At 39.1% G+C, this 22,406-nt stretch overlaps 1 protein-coding gene across 3 annotated transcripts in view; it reads right to left on the bottom strand.

The window, feature by feature from the left end:
• The window catches only part of PDE8A (phosphodiesterase 8A), a 145,469-nt gene that overhangs the window by 7,360 nt on the left and 115,703 nt on the right, over nucleotides 1–22,406 (bottom strand). For all 3 annotated transcript variants that reach the window (XM_050309762.1, XM_050309759.1, XM_050309760.1), the window contains exons 5-18: nucleotides 21,157–21,214; nucleotides 19,583–19,671; nucleotides 19,273–19,351; nucleotides 17,581–17,718; nucleotides 12,842–12,930; nucleotides 11,821–11,872; nucleotides 11,678–11,720; nucleotides 10,649–10,726; nucleotides 9,583–9,653; nucleotides 8,791–8,955; nucleotides 6,293–6,341; nucleotides 5,862–5,997; nucleotides 3,606–3,804; nucleotides 635–852 (exon numbers count right to left, since the gene is read on the bottom strand). In XM_050309762.1, coding sequence (XP_050165719.1) covers nucleotides 635–852; nucleotides 3,606–3,804; nucleotides 5,862–5,997; nucleotides 6,293–6,341; nucleotides 8,791–8,955; nucleotides 9,583–9,653; nucleotides 10,649–10,726; nucleotides 11,678–11,720; nucleotides 11,821–11,872; nucleotides 12,842–12,930; nucleotides 17,581–17,718; nucleotides 19,273–19,351; nucleotides 19,583–19,671; nucleotides 21,157–21,214 — 1,464 coding nt within the window. The remainder of the gene's footprint in view (nucleotides 1–634; nucleotides 853–3,605; nucleotides 3,805–5,861; nucleotides 5,998–6,292; nucleotides 6,342–8,790; nucleotides 8,956–9,582; nucleotides 9,654–10,648; nucleotides 10,727–11,677; nucleotides 11,721–11,820; nucleotides 11,873–12,841; nucleotides 12,931–17,580; nucleotides 17,719–19,272; nucleotides 19,352–19,582; nucleotides 19,672–21,156; nucleotides 21,215–22,406) is intronic.

Genomic DNA, 22,406 nt, shown 5'->3' with positions numbered 1-22,406 from the left:
GTACCTTTTGGTGTGTAGGGACATATGTGCTCAAGGCATGACTGGGTCTCTAGGAGATACAGTACCAGAGCTGGGCAGAAGCAGTAGCATCATCTGCTCAGAAGGGCTGCCAGGACATGCCACACCAGTATGTTCCCAAGGCCACTCAGCAGTGGCTCATGCTCCAGTCAGGTTTTCAGCAACGCTTTTCTGTTGTATCTTGAGAGGACCAAGGTAATGGTCACCTCCTTGCCCTAAATGCCTTTCTGGGCTTGAAGAAGAACATCAGATCCTTCACTATCCTTGCCTTTGCAACAAGGCATTTAATTTTTGACTGATGCTCCACAGCTCTTTGTTTCCTTGTTCTACCCACCAAATATCTACCTAATCAGCCATAACTTGTTCTCTACATTCAGTGGTACAAAATAATTCTTCTAGACTTGCTCACTTTAAGATTTACAATAAGTTCCTTAGACAGTGTCTGCCTTTTTATCAGTAGGATAACAGACACCATGGGATTACTCCTAAGCCTGTGCAGGACAGGCAGAAGAACTCTACTCTTCTAGAAGCAAAGGATGCTTGTTTGCCTTATGTTACACAGAAGGAAGTTAAAAGATGTTAGTGGGCAGACAAGGACCCTGGGTTTTAAGCTTACCTCTCCATGTTTTTAAATATATTGCATTTGCCATCCCGGGTGGTGAGCTGGAAAGCCAGGGCAGCGTGGTGGCTCTCCAGCACCGCCGTGTCATTGTAGAGGATCGCGAGCTCACTGCCAGCATTGCACAGGAAAGAGTTTGTTCTTCCTGGGTGATCCACGTCGTGGACTGTGGCAGCAATGAGTGCAGCAACCTCATCAATTGGATCCAAAGTTTGCTGAAAATAGAAGGATGCTTAGTTTTCCTGGCAGACTCGTTAAAAACCCTATTCTGTCCATAAGATTAAGCCAAGTTCCTGAGGAACAAGAGCCAAAACTCTGGAGATCAGTAAGGGTCAGATGTTCTACACAGAGCAATGGAAAATTCATTATAAGCTTCACTGAACACTGTGTGACTTTTTTGGCCATTTTGTGCCTCTTAAATTTTGCCTCAACCACACCTTTGTCACAGAACATCAAATCAAACAAATGTAAAGTAATAAATTAGTTTGTGTTTTCTAATAACACTGAAACCACCTTCACTTGGAGCTATTTGGCTTGGAAAAAAGAACGATACTGCTAAAAATTATTCTATTACCACCAGACCTCTTAATTTCCTCTGGCAATTTAATGTGTCCTAATCACATTCCAGTTATGTCCTGGCTGGGTTTACAATTTGAAAGGAATGTTATCCATATATCCAGTTTTATAATAACAGTGTCCTGGGGTTACAGCTAATGCATATTCTGTGAGGAATACCTGCTGTTTACATCCATGGACAAATTACACGACACACTGTTCTATATTTTCTGTAACAAGATTCTGATTCTGTTAGTGTGCTGCACTCTGTGCTTTGTGTCTGCTTGCAATGGTCGTTGCTTTATGTCTAATTTTGTCTATGCTATTTCATGGAAATACAAGCCCATTTGACTTTGAAGGTTTTATACTGAAGTTTTAAAACTGTATTAATATCCTAAAGGAGAAAAAAACCTAAGCATCCCAGAAATATGTTGTATACATTTGGAAACTAGCCTTTATGCTATGTTTATGCTGGCTATTTGTGAAGGACCACAGATACCAAACAATTATATTAAAAATTTTAATAAAATGAAAGAGACACAAGAGCAGAAATATCCCCCACTGAACCTGGGAGCAAGGCAGATAATTTCCATCCCAATTAGCTTCGAATTTAAGGTCCAAATTCTCTGCTGGCTTTGACAATACCATTCAGAATAGTTACACTTGGTAGGTGAAAAGACAAACTCTGCCCTACTTTACACCTCCTGAAATTAATGCAATGGCTTGACTTTGAGGGAGTTAGGATATTATTGAGGACTGCCAAGACAGTCTTGTGGAGAACAAGAAAAGGCAAAACTTATTTCTGCTGTAGTTCATAGTTAGCACTGCCTGAAATACTATCTGCTGTGTGTTAGCTTCTTCCTTCTTTCTTTCAACTGCTGTTCATGCGATTCTGTTTTTCTGGTATAAAATTAGGAAAGATTTTTAGAACAGGCTCTCCTCAGAAGGACACACTGACCAGTGCTCAGTCTGGCTGAGAAGTATCTGTACAGATGAGAAATGGCCAGAAATTTGAGAATACCTGACCTGTAGGACCGGAGCAGTCTACCTGATGCTCATTTCCTGAGACTCACATAACAAACTTCACAGGGATTTGCAGCACTTTTATGACCAACATCAGGTCAAGGATTCTAATTTTGTCATTTTAACTCCCATGGCACGGAACTGCAAATGATTCTAAGAATATGGCTTCAATTTGGGAGCCTGAAAATTTTCCCAGGCAAGTTGAACTGAGTTCTAATTACCAAAAAAAAAAATATTCTCAGTGAGAATTTGACTGGCAGGATCAGGCCTTCTGTGTTCAAGTTAAGTTGAACTCTGGACAACACAAAAGCAGCTGGGCTGTAACTTTGAAAAGATAAAGAGAGAATTTTGAACTTTGATTCTGCTCCTTCTTCTAATGCAATATTTTTTTCTCTTCCTATGCCTACAGAGGAATGGAAATAACATTTTGAAAAAAGAGGAGGCAGTCATGCTTCTGTGGCATTGAAATGAATCCAGAATTATCTGTTTTTCAAAGATATTCTTGGGAAGACCAGCTAAACCTCTGGCAAATCAGGGGCTGAAAAAATCCAGTGATGTTCTGTTCCCACTTGGCATATGGTATTTGTAAGTCAGCCTCTGGAGATCACACTAATGAGCTGCAGGTTAAGGGACTTACTACAGTTTAATGAGCTGTCAGAAGCTTGTTTACAGTCACAAATTTCTCAGCCAGGTGCCCACCACTAGCGCTATCCTTGGGCAGGCCAGTTCAGGGTAGGAATTTCTACCCAAAAATGCAACTCAGGAATATGTACACACATGCAAGCAGTGCTTTAACTCCCCTTCTCCAGTCTGGGCATGTGAGAGCAAAGGTTGCTCTGATTTATTCTGGTTGTCAGTAGCTCTAATACCCCAGTGGGTGTTATGGTACAAGGAACTTTGATAAGTAATCTTTTTCAATACTCTCCTCCAATGCAGTCTCTATGAGCCTCAGGGTATCTTGTCCAGTGGGTGACACAGCCTACTTCATGGCCTATATTGTCCTGGCAGTCACCTGCAAAGTGACCATCGCAAGGCATAGGAGATGGTGATTTATCACATTAAGTCTGTATTTGGCACGTACTGCTATAAAAATTAATGTGTCATTAGCTCACCTATCTGAGAAAGTTTGACTAGATGAAGAAGTTTTACTTGAAAAGGAGGTTTTCTTAGTCTCCCATCAAGAACTGTTCAATTCCTGTAATATTAGAATCCACCTTTCCACATATACTGTAAGAGAGATTCTAGAACTCATGTGAAGCAGACCAGTTCTTTGACCTCAGAATTACCAAACTGGTTGGCACTGGGCAGACATTTGGCTTTGGGAATCTGATCTTCATTTGCTTGCATCTGTATTTCCCACCTACACTGATTCTTATAAATGTGGACTCACCTTCACTCTTTCTTTAGACAAGAAGTAAGCAGTAGCATGTAGTACATCTGCTGAATGAGTAGAATTATGGTAGGAGTTGGAGGAATGGTAGTTAGCCTCAATAACTTGTAACCATGACCTCAGAGTGGATTCTGAACAGTTTAGGAATTCACAGATTCCAAAGCGAGCAAATATTTTGAGACCCAGATAAACCAAAGGCCTGTGGAGAGAAATAAACAGAAAGTTTTAAAACAAATGCAGCTGAAAGAATATTACATAGCATTACTAGTATGAATCCACACATTTTTAAACAATGACATATAAAATGAGGTATAAGGACTCATTACTGAATTACAGTCCAGAGCTGTAGAAGTGTTCTGCCTACCTATCACATGCACAGTCTCAGAACCAGGCCAGTTCCTCCCAGGGATATTAAAAACGCTCTATATTGCTGCTGTACTGCACGTAGCAGTGTTTTGGGGCTTGGGGAGTCTATGTTGGGTAAATGTAGACTGCAGTCAACGAAATAAATTAGCAGGATTCCATCCCTTGCCGATCACATGCAATAGAGGATGCTGCTTGAGTCCACATGCATCAAGCACTCTGATTTTTAGCTGAACCTGACAGTTGAGGTGAGGTCATTTGGAGGTGCTGAGGTCATTTAGAGCTACATGTGCATCTTTTGGCAAAAACACTCACCAACACTGCGTCATATACTACAACTGTAATGTACTAAAGTTAAATCCCCTTAATCCCCCCCACTGTCAGACAAAGGTGCCTCCAGGTTTCTGTGTCAGGGAACTGTAATGCACTAAAGCTTCTATTTAATTAATTATCTTGGCTTTACTACCATATGTCTGCTTGGACTTAAGACAATACTAATAACATATTCATACTTGTGAGTCATATAAGATCACTTTAATTCTCTTAATAAATGAACTACCCTTATTTAAACACAGGAGGAAGCAATCAGTATAATACCTTTAATAAGAGAACAGGCAACAAAGTACCTCCTTTGCCCCTCTGTGGTCTCTCCAAATCAGCAAGAAGAGAGAAGCCTATCTGGTGATCTCATGCAAGTTGGCTGGGATAATTAATTAAGTTACTGCAATGCATGCATTAAATGTTGTAAATCACACAGACTGACTATATTTTTACATTTTTCTTTTTAATTACTGTATCTATAGCACTTCACTGGAAATGAAAATGCAAAGAAAATGAAAAGAAAAACCTAAAGCAACTGGATGTAAATTTCTTCCCTTGCAATAAAATCACTTTAAAGAAGAATAAAAACCTGGAATTTTTGCAGCTTTTTGGCTCATAAAACCATAGTATAAAAATGAAGTGCATGTATGTTAACTAAATGCCTGATATCTTTCTTAGACTTTGGTTTGAGTACCTTTCAAAGCTCTTACAGATTTGGGATTTTGACGAGGGTTTAAGATAGTCAATTCATTGCAGGATCCAGCCTCCAAATTAGTGTCTCATAGAAGCTTTAAACTAAGACAAAGCATGATACGCGAAACTAGACCCAAAAGGGGAACTTTTGATTAAGCATCAGAAAATAAAAACAAGGATTTAAACAGAAAGATCAATTTAATCTTAGTGGGAGCATTTACTACTAATGAAGCACAGTCCATCAAAACTGCTGATTTGCTTTTAAAAACTTCTGTGACAGTATGTCCTACTTTTTATCAGCACATGTTCTTCAGTTAATCTTATAAATAAAATGTAGTGTGCCAAGATTTTAGAATAAAGACCTTCCTCTAATCCCAGAGAAAGGCAATGGGAATTCTGTTGAAAAGCTGCATTGGAACTGTTCAGGAATAAAACCTACCCAATTATATGGAAAGAAAATAAAACCTGATCTGTATCAACTAATCAAGTTAAGACCAGCATGTTGACTCTGTGTGTAGTTAGCCATAATAGGAATTTGAATCCCCACAAGAAAACAATTTGATTTGTAAAACTTTTCTATTATTGAGAAAAGGAAGGCTTTAAAAATGATGTTGTTTTGTCATTATACCACATCAAAGATACATAATCTTTACTTACATCCACTGGGAATTTGCAGGAAATAGTGTATGATGAAACAGAAGATATTTAATGTTCATACACAACCAGAAATGACAATGAGAAAATTTCAAACATTGGACTTCGAAAATAAAAATCATTCCATTTTAAAAGCACAGGTAGAGAAATTAAGGAGTCGATTACAGGATGACATTTAAGTCACTTTTCAGCAACTTCAGTTTATGAGCTCTTGCGTTTACTCACCTTTTATGGGTGGCAGCCTCAAGTTCAAAGATATCAAAATCCCACTGCTCTTCATTTTCCATTGCCTGTGTTATCCGTGGGGGTATGTCATTGAGGGAGATTGGAGAGCTCAAACTGCCAGTGACCTGATGAGTTTCTGTTGAGGAATACATTTATTACCCTATTGATATATTTACTAATAGTATATTAAATACTATATTTAATAGTGAGATACACTTCTACTGAATGTACATGTTTTCTTTTCTGTCGTAACACCTGTCCAACTCTCATTTTTATGAAGCTCGGTAATGCTGCAAAAAAATGTTTATAAATAAAAATAAACCAAACACAAATGATGCTAATAAAAAACCCCATCTGGTCACATTTCTCCCATTTGTTAAATTTTTGAACATGTTTTAATATCTCAGTAACCACCAAATTTTAAAACTTACGTTTTGCTGACAATATGTATTCGTTCCCTGATAATCTTCGTAAACCATCCTGTTAAATAAAAGTTAGAGAGTCAAATGCAGTTTATGGCACAAAAGGTCTAGAAGATGATGGCACCAAATAGTAGCACAACTTCAGACAAGCCTGACTGCAACTTGTAACAGTCATCAGAGCTGCCTCTCCCTTATTTGTGTGTACTGTTAAGATTTACCTGTGTTACATATAGTTTGTAACACAGGAGAAACTGCAGGATATGGGACGCACTATGAATGCAGATAGGGAAAAACTCACATTTCTCAGGTGCAGATGGAGGTCTGGAATGACAGCTTCACATCTATCTTTGTCTGGACAACAGGCACACAAGTTGTGAATGTGTGCCACAAACCAGGCACTCTTATGTCCACATACTTCTCATCAACAAGCAAAGGTGGGTGGTGGGAGGGAGTGGATGCAGAGGTTCTTCTGCTTTCCTCCCCTGGCACTGGCAGATCAGGTCACCTCAGCAGCATAAGAATCTCATGATTTGTTGCTGGAATTGCAGAGCAACAAATTTCTCTGAGGCTCCCTTTCTATCACAGCAGAATGTATGTTTGTTTATTCTTCAGTTCAGTGCCTCCTAGGCTTAACTCTGGCATGATGCCTGGATGTGCAAACTGAGATGACGGATTAAAACTAACAGAGTTATATATTTAGTATTTACTTTTCAGTTTATAATTCTAAATACTGTGGCCCAAATCCTGCTTGTTCTTTTGAGGTTACAGCTGTTAGTTACTGCACGTTAATGTTTAGCTCATGTTGCAAAAAAAAGTGCTTCAAAAAATATTTCTCAATGCACCTTACTAAAAATGTTATGCACACAAAACATAGCAGAAGTACATGTGGATGCTATAACTGAACATGCAATATCCACACTTAAAAGAATTTTTATATCTCATTTTTACTTTCACACTTGTAACTGAGTAGGGAATTTTGTGATTTAAAAGGAAAGGGAGAACTACAGTGGCTCACTGACTCTTCAATAGCACTGCTATGACACAAATATTTAAGACACCAGATGCTGACTCTCATTTGAATCAAAGATTAGGTTTTTAGGAGTTGAAATAGCAGGTGTAATTGTATCTGGCAAATCCATCTTTGAACTTCAAATGCCCTTCCTGCCTGAGAGTTCAAATCCAACAGACTGTTACTTGTTCCCCTTCTTAGACATAACTTCTGAACATGGAATGGAATAATGTGATTCTGTTTTCAACAGACCCTTTGATGAAGAAATGATTCTCCCAGATATTTTTCAAACTCATACTATGTCATATTCCTCATGCTTTGAAATAGATTTCTTAGCTTTCCTACTGCTCCATAAAATAGCCTCTGTTTTATTTTTAGTAATGATTTTGTATTTTGAAATATTATTGCAATACATTGTAATAGTTGTTACCTGCATGTTCTGGGACCTACATGTTCATGGACTGAATATAGTCAGAATACAAATGTATTTAAGAATCAACAATCAACAAAAAGGAGAAAACAGTTGAGCTTATGGACTATGTGTGTTCAGCAGGAGAAAAGATTCACTTTCAGACTAATGGTTATATGTATCAATATCTTTCCTATATTTGTATAGTTAAGGTAACAATATATTTTGTCTACTCGGTAAATTCAACCCTATATGAACCATTCAGGTCTTCTCCTGGAATTCTTGAAGTCTCCCATATGTTTCTCCTGATTAGATGTTTGCTGTGGTATTTTGAAAGGCAAAAATACATGCAAACTATTTGAAGATTCTGACAGATACTGCAAAGGCGTCGTGATAGTTACAACATGAAATTATAATAGCCCAAGACACCTCTGAAAAGCTCAGATCTTGTGAATCTTTTTGCATCTAACACACTGTAAATTTTTTTCCCAATGTAGCCTTTTATCTGCAACCTACAGACTAGTGGGAAAAAATATCCTTAAGGCACAGGTAACATTCACCTAAACTCATCTCGTTACCATCAGGAGGGGCAGACTCCAGGCTCTGAAGGTTTGGGTTCAGTTCTTGCTTCACTATGTGCCCTTTGTTCAACTTTGGGTACACATTAGAGGTACAAATGTAATCCAAGAAAAATACGTATTTTGCATTTTTTTGAAAACACATTCTTTCTGCAGACTGAAAGGACCCCCAAAACCGTGTCATTCTAATCCTCATTAATAAATACAAGTCTCTTTTCTTCCTCTCCCATCTATACCTTTCTTAAATGGGTCCCATTGAAAAAAAGAAATGTTCTTACTTTTCATTTGTAGCAAAACTAATGTTTCAAAGGGGCCGGTCAATTTTCTTCCTATTCTCAGAGCTCCATTATTCAAGTGTGGGGGGGAAATTCAAAAAAAAGAGGTGTGCAGTTTTTTCTGTAAATTTGGCATTGTAGAGGCAGAGCATATGCCAGATGATAAAGATCAAGTAACTGGGAAAGTCAGGCAGCAGAACATTAATCAACAGCTGTTTGTGGCAGAATGTACTTACTGTCATTAACCCTCCAACAAGGTCACTTGTATGTGGATCCTCATCTTTTGTCCCCAGTTGTGGAGAGTACAATTCAGTGGTTCTTAAAATCTCCAAAGCTCGGTCTAAAGCTTCTGCAACTGGCATGGGACTGCTTTCTTGTGCAGCATTGATGATGTTTATTACCTAGTGCAGCATTAGACATATTGTGAACTTAGAAGTGATTTAAGAAAGAACAGAGACAGTCATCAATTACTATGGAAAATTCAGCAAATAAACGAGATCCAAAGCTTTAATCCACATTAAAGGGAGAATCCAAATGAAAGGAATGTTGCTAAGACACTGATGTTTGCTACTGATCTTGGGAACAAGACCGTGGCCTTAAAGACAGCAATCTTACTAATGACTTTCCCCTCTAAGGCACAGTCTCAAAATGTCTCTGAATGAATTTAATATAACTTTCTCCTATTTGCCTCTCTCAATTTATTAAAGAGCTGATTTTTTACAAATCCTAGAATGGTTTCAGAAGGCAGTTTACAATGCACAAGTAAGGAGGAACACAGGCAAAAGTTCTTAAAAAGGGTCATGTGATGGTTGACCACATTTATGGCACATCTGCTAAGCAGACTGGGGAGATCATTGTTCAGAATATCTGGCTTTTCGTAGCTACACCAGGAGGCAGATGGAACAGGGGGAAAAGTTGCCCCAGAGACCTGTGCTGCCTTGCTCCTCAGCCTGGATGCTGCCCTGGAGCCTCATGCCCCAGTGCTGCAGTGCAGCACAACTGCCAGAGGCAGTGCCAGAGCACATTACCTTGGTGATGGGGGCTTCGATAGTCATGGAATGTACCCTGGCCATGGACGAGCGACGCCTTTGTGAGCTGCCTGTGCACAAAACAAAGCAGAATTTGTATCCCAATTCCAGCGACAAGGCGTGACAGGAGGACTCAGCCAAGAAATCTTGATTCATTTTCTGAGCTGCTTACCCTGCTGTGCCTTTCAGAGGCAATCTATTGCAGAATACATAAACATGCTTGTGATGCTGGGGACACACAAGTGCAAAGAGATGCTGGCTGAACCACTGATGTCCCTGATTAGAGATAGGGAGCTGTAACAGTCTGGCAAAATTATGGCTTTGTTGTTTTTTTTGTTTTAACTAATTAAAATATTCAGTTAAAACTCAGTTAAAAGACATATTTAGATATGTGTGTATAAACTGGCAACCACAGGTAGGTAACCACTGCATTTAGGTTATTACACAATGTATCTACTCTTGCTGCCTGATGCAACATGACAAGTCATAATGAGTCAGCTTCCAAGCTGAGGTAAATCAGTGAAGCTCCTTTGAAGTGGGTAGCTATGCCAAATGAAAACAGCAGAGGTCCTGGCCTATTATTCATTGGAAATTTAAAAACAAATGTTTTATATCATTTAGCAAATTTGTTTCTGTAGAGAAAAGGTCAAGATAAGACTTTTCTGGATGTTGTGCTACCTATAAAATGCAGACACATCTCTGTAACTTTTTGCTGAGCAGTCCCTAAGAAGAAGAACCAATGCTATTTTTGTTATACTAGTGCTTGATTGTATTCTTACTGCCACAGACCTACTTCCATGCTTCACTAGTGTATGCTGCCTAGACTCTGATGATGTATGCTTTAACAAAATCACATAAGTACCAGCAACAGTTTGGAATATGTGACTCATCTACACAGTTTGCAGTGATCTAACAGAGCAAAATACAACATAGTGAAAGAAAGCAAAATTAATAAAAAATATCTTCACACCTTTATCAAGAGGTAAGAAATGTAACAATTTGTGCATTGGTTTTGTGTGGCAACTCCAACTCAGCCAGACCCAATACAGTGACTTGTTTAACATACCATCACTCCCTCGTGATGTGGTGGATCTGACGTCTAGGGATCCTTTCCTCATGTCTTTGTGTCTGCAAGTCTGAGTATCTGTGAAGAAAATATCGTACAATGACATGAAGCTGTGCCTAAGATGTATGTCAAAGGAACTGAAGCTCAGAAAAAAGCCTGACAGCACCTGAGTGACAGTCACCACAACGCTTCAGCACGTGGGAGCCAATGAAAGCTCCCTTTAAACTCTCACCAAATGACACCCCCCTTTAAACTCTCGCCCAATGACACCCCCATGAAGCCAGCCATGCTCACTGGCAGAACATGCCTCAGTGTTTGTGCAGAAAGAAACTAACAGCGTGGAGGGAAAAGTCCCTCTCTTGCCACAATGACACAATTGTGAATACAGCTTGTGCAGCACACCTGAGTTTGCTAAAGCAACCACTGCCACCAAGAGCTGCTGGGCCCAAGCAGAGTACACCCTACCAAACTAGGCAGTGTGTCCCAGGCCCTTACAGACCCTGACAGATACCACCTGTGCTACCAAGGCTATAGTTAACAAGGACCTACAGCGTGGACGCCAAGGATGTCATAACTGAAGTGCTGATATGTGGGATGAGGGTGAATCACAGCGTTGGTCATCCTCATTTCTACCCACAGTGCAAACTTCCCCCAGTACAGCTGAAAGCAGTGCAGACACACGTGCCACTATAGACCAGCTACAGCAACGTGACTACATGGCATCCTTCTTATTTCCAGTTCTGTCACAGGGATCCACCAACTACAACTAAAATGTGACACTGAATCCAGCCTGGGGCCACACTGCTGTGTTTTCAAAGGTGGGTTGATTTATGTCACTTCTAAAACAAATGAGGCAGGTAGGGAGGGCTTGTATTTATTTTCCTGCCTTTTGAGCTGGATTTCCAGCTTATCAGTAGGTAAATAGTACTGTTCTGTGCAACTGGGTTTTCAGTCAAATCACTAACAATGGCCTTTATTCTTTCCTCAAATATGTTCTCCACTTATTAGGATGAAAGAGATGTATCATACCTGTCTGAGATTCAGCCTGAATACATTCACATGTCTTCTCCACCTACAATTCAGTATGAGAAATCCAGTTAGTCAGAACTTGGTCATTATTTTGTAATATTTAGGGCTCAAACTAAAGCAAGCATAGCACTATTTTCACTTACCTTATTGTTGTCATTGCACAGTCTACTAATTGACACATAGTGTCTAATCTTTCTGTAGGCAAAAAAAAGTGTGTTAATTCCCATCCAAACCTCAGCTCCAATTCAGTGCTGATACTCAAAGTAGGTAAGAGTAACAAACATTACACCACAAATCCTGTTCTGCCAGGAAAGCTCAACTTGGAAGAGGAAACCCCCACAGTTCTGCAAGTCATGGGGAAAATGGAAGCATATTTTGCAAAGTCTGTCTTCTTCTCTTCTCTCTGCTCTCCCCCCACTCTCCCAGCTTCTTCTGGGCTACTGTAGGATGTTTCATGTATGAAATATAAATGTGAATAATGCAACAGTACTGTCCAAAACTCAAAATCTTCTATAGCACTTAAGGACAGAGCAATCAAACTAAAAACTAAACCCCTGATTAGCAGAAAACCTCCTAAACCAGTTTCAAATGGGCTTAGGTTGTTCCTAAGTAGCCATGTATGTAACACATACATGTCTTACAAGTTTGGCATCTTAAACTGAAAATACATTTTCATTCTACTGATGGAGACTAAAGAACATGAATTACTTCTAGGGATTAAATCAACCCAAAACATCCAAAACTTTTTTTTTTCCCCTTAAGGATGTTACTGCTTGAAAAAGCTGCATTTGGCCTTTCCTTCTTGAAGATACAATTTTAATAAACAACTGTCTCAGCCAAGTCTGGAAGATGGAGTGCCATGCTCTTGATTAAGCCTTAGAGGGATTTGAACCTACTACTGCATGCAAACAGTCAGTCACAAGTGAGCACACCTGGATCTTTGGCTCCTTTTAGGGGAGAAGTAGGAGAATTTCACTTTCCCTGCACGCAGCATGTAAAGCTGATTTCGCCCCAAGGAATTAAACACAGAGGTCTGAGGCTCCCTTCCTTGCATAAGCTTCCATTATACTCAGTAACAGGATAATCTAATGTCTGCTGAAAACAACTGAACTCTAAACTGAGCCTTGACTGAGACATAAATCATGGTTTAGCTTTCATACATACCCTCCCTGCCCAATGACAGGTAGTATCTTCACATTTTGTTGTATGCTATCTCCATTTTTCTTCTTCGCATAGTACATTCCTTGCCATTCCTGGAAAAAATAATTCAAGTAGAAGGAAGTTCAGATAAAACAGGAAGAGAAGCTGTAGGTTCATGCCTTCTTTCATTGAAAGCTGTCTTACTATAAAAAACCAGGCAGGACTGGTTACCCTCAAAGTTCTCCCCTGGAACAAACCTGTAGATCACTGTGCTGCTGCCAACGCTTGAGAACTTCCAGAGAGGCAGCCTGTGAGTGCCCTGATGGCAACAGCTGGACCTCAGGTGCTGTAGGAATCAGAATCACGAATTCTCTTCAACATCCTACCTCAGTGGTGGTGTGGGTCACTGTGGGTAGACTTGGCAAACAGCCACGTGAGACCAAGAGCTCAGACCAGTCTCTGCCTGGAGCAGGAGTTCCCCCGAGGTTCCAGCAGTGCCATCAGGCTCTAACTGTGTGGGGCACCCCCCTGCCCTGCCCAAGACCACACACCACATGTGTGTGACTGCTACACTGACCTGCCTGACTTTCTCTCTGACTGTGTTGACTTGTCCCAGGACAGGAAGGTCAGTGCAAAACTGCCACGCCAACCTGATCGCCTTCACTTCTGGACTGCACCGTCTCTCCTGCAGAGTTGGGAAGTCTTATCACTGGTTAACATTAAATATACCTCTGACCAAAAGTGCTTTGATATCCTACTACATTTACTTTCCATACTGTCAGTTTACTACCAAAAAGTGGCAGAAATTTGTCCTGGGGTTTTTTTTTTTGGGTTTCTTGGTTGGTTTTTTTAAGTAGAAGAGAGCCTAGTAGAATAGCTCCTGGATTCTGCCTCCCCTGTAAAAGCAGTCTTTAAGTCTGGTTTTAGGATTGCCTACACATTTCCATCTCTAGAATAGTTGTTGGTGGCCTTTTTAAATAGGTGTGTATTTTGAGCTGGGTATCTGATAAATACCAAGGGATTAATAAATAATTGATTCCATATTACACGTTCACTTAATTCAAACTGCTCACGGCAGTTGTTGCATTTCAGTTGAGTTCAAGAGACTGCAGATCAGATCTTACAAACATATGTGAAAATACCTTCATGAGGCAGATGATACGTATTTATTTATGTGAGACTGACATACAGTCAAGTGAGGCTGATTTCACAGGCAGGCAGGCAGGCCAGAGCACAGGTACAGAGAGAACAGTTTTGCAGTTATGTTGATGGAGCCAGCAAATAGACTCCAGCCCACAGAGAAAGGCATGGTGACAGGCTGAACAGAAAAAAATATGAAAGGCTTTTCTGAGGATCTGTCAGAGGAAAGAACTGTGCATAACAAACTGTGAAGTGAGTGTTATATCTTCTGTGAGCTGCTTGAGGAATACAAATGAAGATAAAGCAAGCATCACAAAATTCAATGCTCTCATAATTGAAATATGTATATCAATAGTCTACTGACAACCAGGATGAGGTAGAGATGAGTAATTGATCTCTAACCCAGGCAATAAACCCAGGATGTACATAAAGGGATGAAGTCATAAGGTAGAGATTGGATAATTCCCTCACTGAAAGTCCATCCTTCTCAAGACAGGTTATTCACTAATGCGTTCTTCCTAGTCAACAGATCGATTTTTTCAACTTGTGAATTTCTAAAACCTGTGAAACTGTTGCAGGAAATGTGTGAGGGAAAAGGTCAGCACAGTTGAGAAATAGGAGGTTCAAGCCAAACTCCTACTGGTAGGTAAAGTTCTCCCAGGGATGTTACTTAAATGTATTTTAAGAACACCATATGCTCCTCACAGAGCCTCTGTCAGCAATCCAACAGAGAGGAGCTACTTCCTAAGACGTGCTGTCAGTCAAGCTCATCGTTCTGTCTGCATTAGAGCCACACACGTCCTGTGATCAGTCCCTGCTCGATGGCATGGTGTGCTGGCATCAAACACAGGGTAAAAACCAGTCACAGTAAAAACCCACACAGTTTCACCCTTTACAGAGTGAATCAGTGCTGATGTTTCAAACTCCATTAAGAAGTCCAAGGCATGCATCTGCCCACTGAGCACTCATGCATGCACAATATGTAAGAAATCCCCCAATTCAGCCTTCCCTTTAGACTGGGGCTTCTTGCACAAGACAGCAAAGTTCAGCAAACTGCTTTTAGAAAACAGAGCAAACCAAAATAAACACAAGGTGTCATGAAAACAACCTCTAAGAAAGTAAGACTGAGTTAGGAAGCAATTGCCATAGACCTTTATCACAGACTGTGATTGCTCTCCCACCCACGCTGTAAAGACTGATATCTTGGAAACAGCTCCCAGGGAGTGAGAGGAATTGCATGTCTTGTCTGCTTTATCAATAGCTACACATCTCACTTCAGAAAAAGCAAAACTAAGATAAAGAGCTTTGTGTCAAACTGCAGAGATCAGAGGCAGCAAGCAATTCAAGTCAGAACTGCACATTTCATCTTAATGGATGCAATTTGAATCATGAAACAGAAGAACGAAGAAAGCTCAATTTTTTTTTTAAACTCCTCAAGTATGGATGGATGAACATGTCTTTCAATAACATTGGCTTCCTGCAAATTACAGCCAGCTGTAGTAACAAAAAATGAGCTTCCAGAGATATTGTTTTTGCTAAGAGAAACAACATCCTGACCCCAGAATCCCCACCTACCATGCAATTAGCAATGTTTGAGTATAATGCCTATGAACTTTTGTTTGGATATAGTGAACTTGCCCACAGCACTATGTTTGTCAGCAAAAGAGGAGAAATGCTGCATGAGTCCATCTCCCTAAATTCCATTTAAAGATGAGAGGTAGATTTTACACAGCTCAGATTTTTCTAAGGACCAGAAAACCTTGCTTTCTATTATTTTTAGTATCACATTACCATATTTGTTCAAAACACAAAAGCCAAACCTGTTGACAGAAGAATATCACAGTACTGGACAGCTGCCTTTTTTGATATGCTGTAACCTACAGTAGCCAATGTATGGCCTATTGTAGTGGGAAGTGGTCTTTTAAATTTAGGATATAAAGAAATCACAAGACTGAAAGCAATGCATGTCAGAATTATCCAGATAAGTTAGGCACCTCTGAAAATGCTGTAACATCTTGACACAAATGATTTCAAAACTTTAAGTATTTCAAAGGTTATTCCTCACAGTTAACCTCGACTTGCAAATACTTCCTGTAATAATTTTATTTGTAATTAATTTTTATATTAATATATAAATGTAAGGTTACACAGATTACGTAGTATAAAGTGTTCCAAGGGGAAACACAAAAAGCCTGTAAACAGAATAATCCACCTGAAACAGCTTAAACTGTTCCAGACAGACAGACAGGTAGTATTTCATTAGCCCTCACCATTGAAGTTGTACAGTCAGGAGTAAAATAGGTGCAAGGAAAGAGATGGATTAGGGTTAGATTTCTATCATTCATAGAGTAAAACATATTTCTGTTATAAATGACATTTTTATCAGCCCACTAAAATATTAAAAATTTTAGCACTTCATATCTTGAGAATTGATGTTGTGGATTTAAAGCCTGACACATCCAATATATTTGAATTATAACTTAATAAATACTCTCTTCTAACATCGGTTTTGTATTACACTCATTTACTTTGAGATAATTTTGGTCAGGCAAGAGAGATGTGAAGCACCATAATCCAAGCTATTGTCTGTCTCTGGGATCTCTTCCAACAGGACAATACATGTAGAAACGAGCGACACATTCTCACTGAAACACACACGGGATCTGCCCCCAGCCAGAGCACAGCTTTTGTTGATCAGTGCTTGTGTCAGCACCCTGATTTACAGAGTATGACTCACCACAACCTTGCAACCCTGTGTAGATGCACAGAGTGCCATGATTCACTTCAGCATCTCCCTGCTCTGTGCCAACAGCGTGCTGCTTCCCCCTGGACAAGTCAGTACGACCCAACCAGCCGTCCTGACTCAGGTGTGAGCGTGGGCCGTGATCCACCATCAAACACACCAGTTCCCAAAGCTGTTCGTGTAATCTCCATCATCTTCTTCCTATATGGTACTGTGACATGTTCAATGACATGTTCAGAAGCATTTATACCTCAGTGTCAAAATGCAGATGGGAGCTCCTAAATAGATCATCAGCTACAGCCACAACACTCCCAAAGGAACATCATGGACCTGCCAGGCAAACAGTAACATCTCTCTGTAATGACCTCCCTTGAAGCCAGATCTTGCACAATCTTGGTGCAATGAACATTTCTAATGGAAATCCATTAGACATCTCCCATATCATTAGAGAATAAAACACACTGGCAGCTGACAGCTGACACCTATCACTCTCAAGTGGTATTGCAAATGTCTCTGATATTCTGACGTTCTGAACTTGCAAATCAGCTTCCACCTGTCACACTTCAAAATGGTACTTTTCTCATTTACACAGCACTGGATAACATGGGCATCCATCTCATTTCTCTTGTTTCCTACAAACAGTATAAATTGTAAAGAAACTCAGTAAGTCACTTATTTTCATAAAACAAGCACCTCTTCCAAGCAAGAAAAGAAAAAGAAGTCCTTAAAAAAACCACATTTTTTACTTCCTGTTCTTGTTTAGAATGAGAAAGTTGCAAATGCTACTTTTCTGTGAAGCTGCAAATCACAAGGTGTCATCCCTGGACTACAACAACTTTTACAGGTAGGAAATATTAAGTGATACAATACCATTACTCACCTTTCCTATCTTTATGCAGGAATTAATAGTATCTAGGAAATCAGCTTTTTTTTCATTTATAGGCACTTCTGTTAATTCCTTTTCTATTAGTTCACCTATTTGATAGCCCATCATTGTTTCAAAAGCAGGATTGACGTACTGTGAAACAAAAACAAACAAATATCCATTCAGCAGTATACTTAAAGCACAACAGAATCCCCTTTTCTGTTTGCTAAACTGTGGGATCTCCTTCCCAGCCTGAAGTAAATGTCAGCATGTCCTGCTCCTGAAAGACATGCCCACATTTATTAATTTGTGAAGCAAGATGGGAATGTCCATGCCAGAATAGTTCTGTGGAGTGTGTGCATGTGAGCAAAGAGAAGGAAATTTTGGAAACAGCTGAGTATTACACATTAACAGAGTCTAGACAGACAGCATAAATTCCTGAAAAATGGGCTCTGTCAGTTCTCAAACATATAAACCTCAAACCTACCTTGGTGTTCCTAAAAATCACAAATTTGATGGTGGGATACCGTAGGAATATTAACCTTATCTATTAGCAAATTCATTGTCTTATTCTATGCAAGGGCCAACCATCACTGTTTCCCTGTCCTGGCAAAGTCCAGCCAAGCAGGTTGGAAGAAGTGGAATTTAATAAAGCACTTTCTTGCTGGAGTGAACGCTGCATTTCACTGCAGTTTTGTGGCCCTTGCACAATAAAACTGAAGATTGTTACCGACAGCCCACACCTTCGTGACCCTCTCGCTTGCTGAGTTACAGGCACAGCTCCTGTCAAAACAGCATCTGAATGTCTCAAACTTACAGTGTTTTAATATGAGAGAAATGCCCTCTGCTCCTAAAGGTTCCCCCCTAAAGGTTCCTTCCAAAAGGTTCCCCTCCATGTGTGAAAGCCCTGCCCGCTGGAGCTCCAGGACTCCTGCACATGTCAGTTGTCTCATACTCTGGGACTGTCAGCAGAGGGACAAAATTGGGTCTGAAAAAAACATATTTAAAACAACTTCAGGATGTGTTTTGTTATTTTTGTAAAAGGGATGAAGGAGGCACGTCCTGAATTGAAATTGCCAGTGTCAAGATTTGGGTCAAGAAGGTACAATTTATATGAATGTTATAATTCCCAGATGCTTAGACTCAAGCTCTTTACTGTTAATAACTACTGTTAATAATTCCTCACTGCTTCCTAGCTGGGGATGGAACTAACTCCTTTATAAAGATGATGGTTTTCAGAACTGCAAACCTAAGCACAATTTCTAAGAGAGGATTACATTCAAAAACAATTGGCCCAAGAATTCTGAGACACCAAATAGTGTCAGATTTTAGGGGAAAAAAAGTGTACAATTATTTAAAAGGAATATCCATTAGATTTTCAACAGCATCAAATTAATACACAATATTTTTTGAAAAGAATGCATACAAGCCAGTGGCTGCATTCATTCTTGATATAAAAGAATCAATCAAAAAATAAAAACAAGAGAGTACATCTTTATTCATTCAGAAACAACAATCACTCTTAAAACTGACTTGATTTATGCAAGATACTTTAAATGGAGAAAATTCTATTCTACAGCTAAACTCACTTCAATCTTTTAGAACCATTAAGTTAGATTAGATTCTTGTGCTGTAAGAAAGAGTAAGTGTAATCATGGATGAAATAAAATATGGAGCAATTTCTGTATTTTTATAACTGGAACAAACCTGTATTACATGGTCTTCACTTGTGATCTCAATGGCTTCTTGACTTTTCTCCAATGCTGTAAATAATGAATTACACGCCCTGGAGACAAATAAAAAAAAAAAGCATCTCGTAAAATTTTATAATCTAAAGTCTCCTTATATATGACAATAAAGTATTACAACTCCATACTGAATAATGTTGTACTTTAACAATTAATGTATTTTCTTCAGCTAACTGCCATTCTATAATTAACCATCATACATAAAGTACTCTATTAAGGATGTGGCTGAATTGAAATTTTTTTGATGATAATGTTTTTGGTAAAATTACCTTAGTTTGAACTGTGCCTGTACCTGTCCAAATTCCAGCTGAATCAACTCATTGTAACAGGCCATTCTGCTAGAATTTTCTATATATCTCTGCAAATAAAAGGTTAGAAATATTTAATTAATACACATTTCCGTATTCAAGGGTATGAAGCTCTGTTTTCTTTTGCTTGATGAAGAAGCAAAAAAAAGGAGTACATAGGCCAAAAATGAACATGCTGTGACACAAGCAATATGAGAAGACTATTTTCTGGGACTAGTAAAACTTCTTAGGCTACTGCATTTTGAAAAGGTGACTGATCCTCATGGCAATGAGGTTCAAACCGATCTGTTTATTCTCTGTGTTTGTTAGGAGGATCAACATATTTTTTAAAGATCGACTTTTAGCTTTCATGCTACTTATATAAAATAAAATGAAAAAACTCAAGGCATCTCTCTCTTGAGAGACATCATCAATGTCTCCCAAGGCATCAAAATCTGAGATTATTTTGAGTTTCTAACTGCTAATATTCTAAATTTTCTACATAGCAGAAAGCAAAATTTCTAGTCAAACACACCTACCATTGGATACAATTACTGATTTTGGGGCTTGCATAGCAATGACCTCAGTATCTTTCATGTTATTTTAAAACTTCTCATATTTACCAGGTATGAGCCTGAATGTTAAATCTTTGTTCATGCTAAACTACCACAGAAGTGGATATTTTGCAGAGAGGACTGATTATCAAAGGTAAGGTACTACATCAAGGTGCTAAACAAAATTTTCTGTACTTTGCCATTAGCCCCATCTCCAAGGCTCTGATCCATAAATAATTCAGAACCTGTGCTGAATTACTTATGTGCCCCCTGGAATGACTCTTTTCATTTAAATACCATTATCTTCAGGCTGTAGCTTTTCCCCGATTGGGACCTTACTAGAAATAAGCAGAGGGGTGCAAATGGAACATGATGGGATAGCAAAAAATCTGGTGAGCATGGAACCAAATATTCTGAACCACACTGTGAATCAGGCCCATTTTTGTTCCATTGTCAGCTGAATGCAATAAGGAATCCACTTAACTGACACACTAATAAGCATCTTTTTAGTTTAGTTGGAATAGTTGCCAAGGAACAGATTCAATGCAGTACTTTTCAGGTGCCTCCAAACAATAGATAATAGCATTTGACAGTGTCTAAGCCTGTGTACAGATGTGAATTGACATTTGATAGAAGAGATTTCCCACAGCACATTGTGTTGTTCACTGCAAGCTGCTCTCTGGCTCTGCCACAGTCACTAGTCAATTTTGTCCATGTCAACTTTTCAAGCAGAGCATCATATATTTAATCTGAAGTAAATGTATAAAACAGAAAAAGTCTCAGCACCACTTCTTATGGTCCTGAGAACGTCCACCTACTCAGCATTATTCTAATTCTACTGGTGTGCAATGTTCAGAATTGGGACCTGCAGGAATGAGCAGCATTAACAGGATCAGGTTGGATCACTGATGCAAATGGGGACTGAACTAAACTTCTGGAGAGTTTCTTGCTTGAAAATTCTGAAATAGCAGAGCAACTCAGGAGAGTATTGCACATACATACCCTTGTGAAACCAGCAGAGATCAGGGGCAATATTGATGACTCTTCACGATCAGTGTGCCTTTGAGAAAAGGATAATAAAGTCAGAGATTATTTTTGTAATCAACTGAGGCCAAATTTCACAATCCATTGACGTACTTGTACCCCAGATGTCACACCAAGGCTAATACTGCTAGATCCTTACAGGATCTAGGAGTAAAATATATATTTTGTGGGTTTTAACAAGCTTTTTCATCTTTGGAATGGAGAAGTCAAAACATTATTTTCCTTGATGCACATAAGGTGCTGCTGACACCACAAAGAAAACCCTAATACTTCAAGGAAACCAGTTAATGAGCTAGGTTGTCAGACTATTCCTACTTTTTTTGGTGCTGGATTCTTTGTTGTTTATGCTGTCCTTAGCCAGAGATGCACTTGAAAGTCTATACAGCCAAAGTTTTAGGAAATTCCCTATCTGAGTGTACCAAATCTTATACAGGCAACTCAAGATGCCTGAATGAGGACGGATTTGCTAGTATTGCCTACTCAGTGCCTTCCAGTGGGTCACTTTGGGAAGACATATTCCTAAATTAAGTACCTGAATAATTTTGAAAAGCTTGGCCACAGTAACTGTTAAAAGACACTCCAACATACGTGAATGTATGGCTGGAATCTGGAAGAAAGGTCACTATGTTAAGTTTCAGTAACTGAGCAGACTGAAGCTTTTATTTATGCGTGAGGTTTCGGGTCTTGAAATGTTTAGTTATGGTCTTTTGTTTGCTAGAGATGGTGGTATATATGTAACAGGGAATTTCAACACCTCATAATTAGTTTTCAGAATTTATGTTTTCTGAGAAGTGGCTATTCCCAAAATCGTATTTTGAGGAAATTGTCTTCCAGTTATTTCATTTCAGCCTAAATACATTGAGTTTTTTTACATTATTTTATAATATATAAGTGATGTTTTCAGAGGAGGAGGGAAAAAGCATATGTAGTGCTTTACTAAGATGTCATAACATAGTTTGTCTTGCTTTTAGAACTTTTGTGGTCAGATGATACTTTGTACTGATCAAATTGTACTGATCAAATTGTTCTGCATCTTTTTTCACAACATAGCAGGTCTCCTGTTTGTGCTGAGATTAATCACATTAAAAGGCAGATCAAGAAAGGTTCAAAATATGGATCTGTGAGACATTCTATGCAGGATATTGCAGAAGTTGCTTGAAACATACTCTGAAAGCCTGCAATGATCAGCAGAGTGGAAAAAAACCCAA

The sequence above is a fragment of the Myiozetetes cayanensis genome, unplaced genomic scaffold (assembly GCF_022539395.1).
Source record: "Myiozetetes cayanensis isolate MyiCay16 unplaced genomic scaffold, myiCay2020 scf14, whole genome shotgun sequence".
Lineage (NCBI taxonomy): Eukaryota > Metazoa > Chordata > Aves > Passeriformes > Tyrannidae > Myiozetetes > Myiozetetes cayanensis.
The sequence above is the reverse complement of the archived record's forward strand: the minus strand, read 5'-3'. Positions and strand labels throughout refer to the sequence as shown.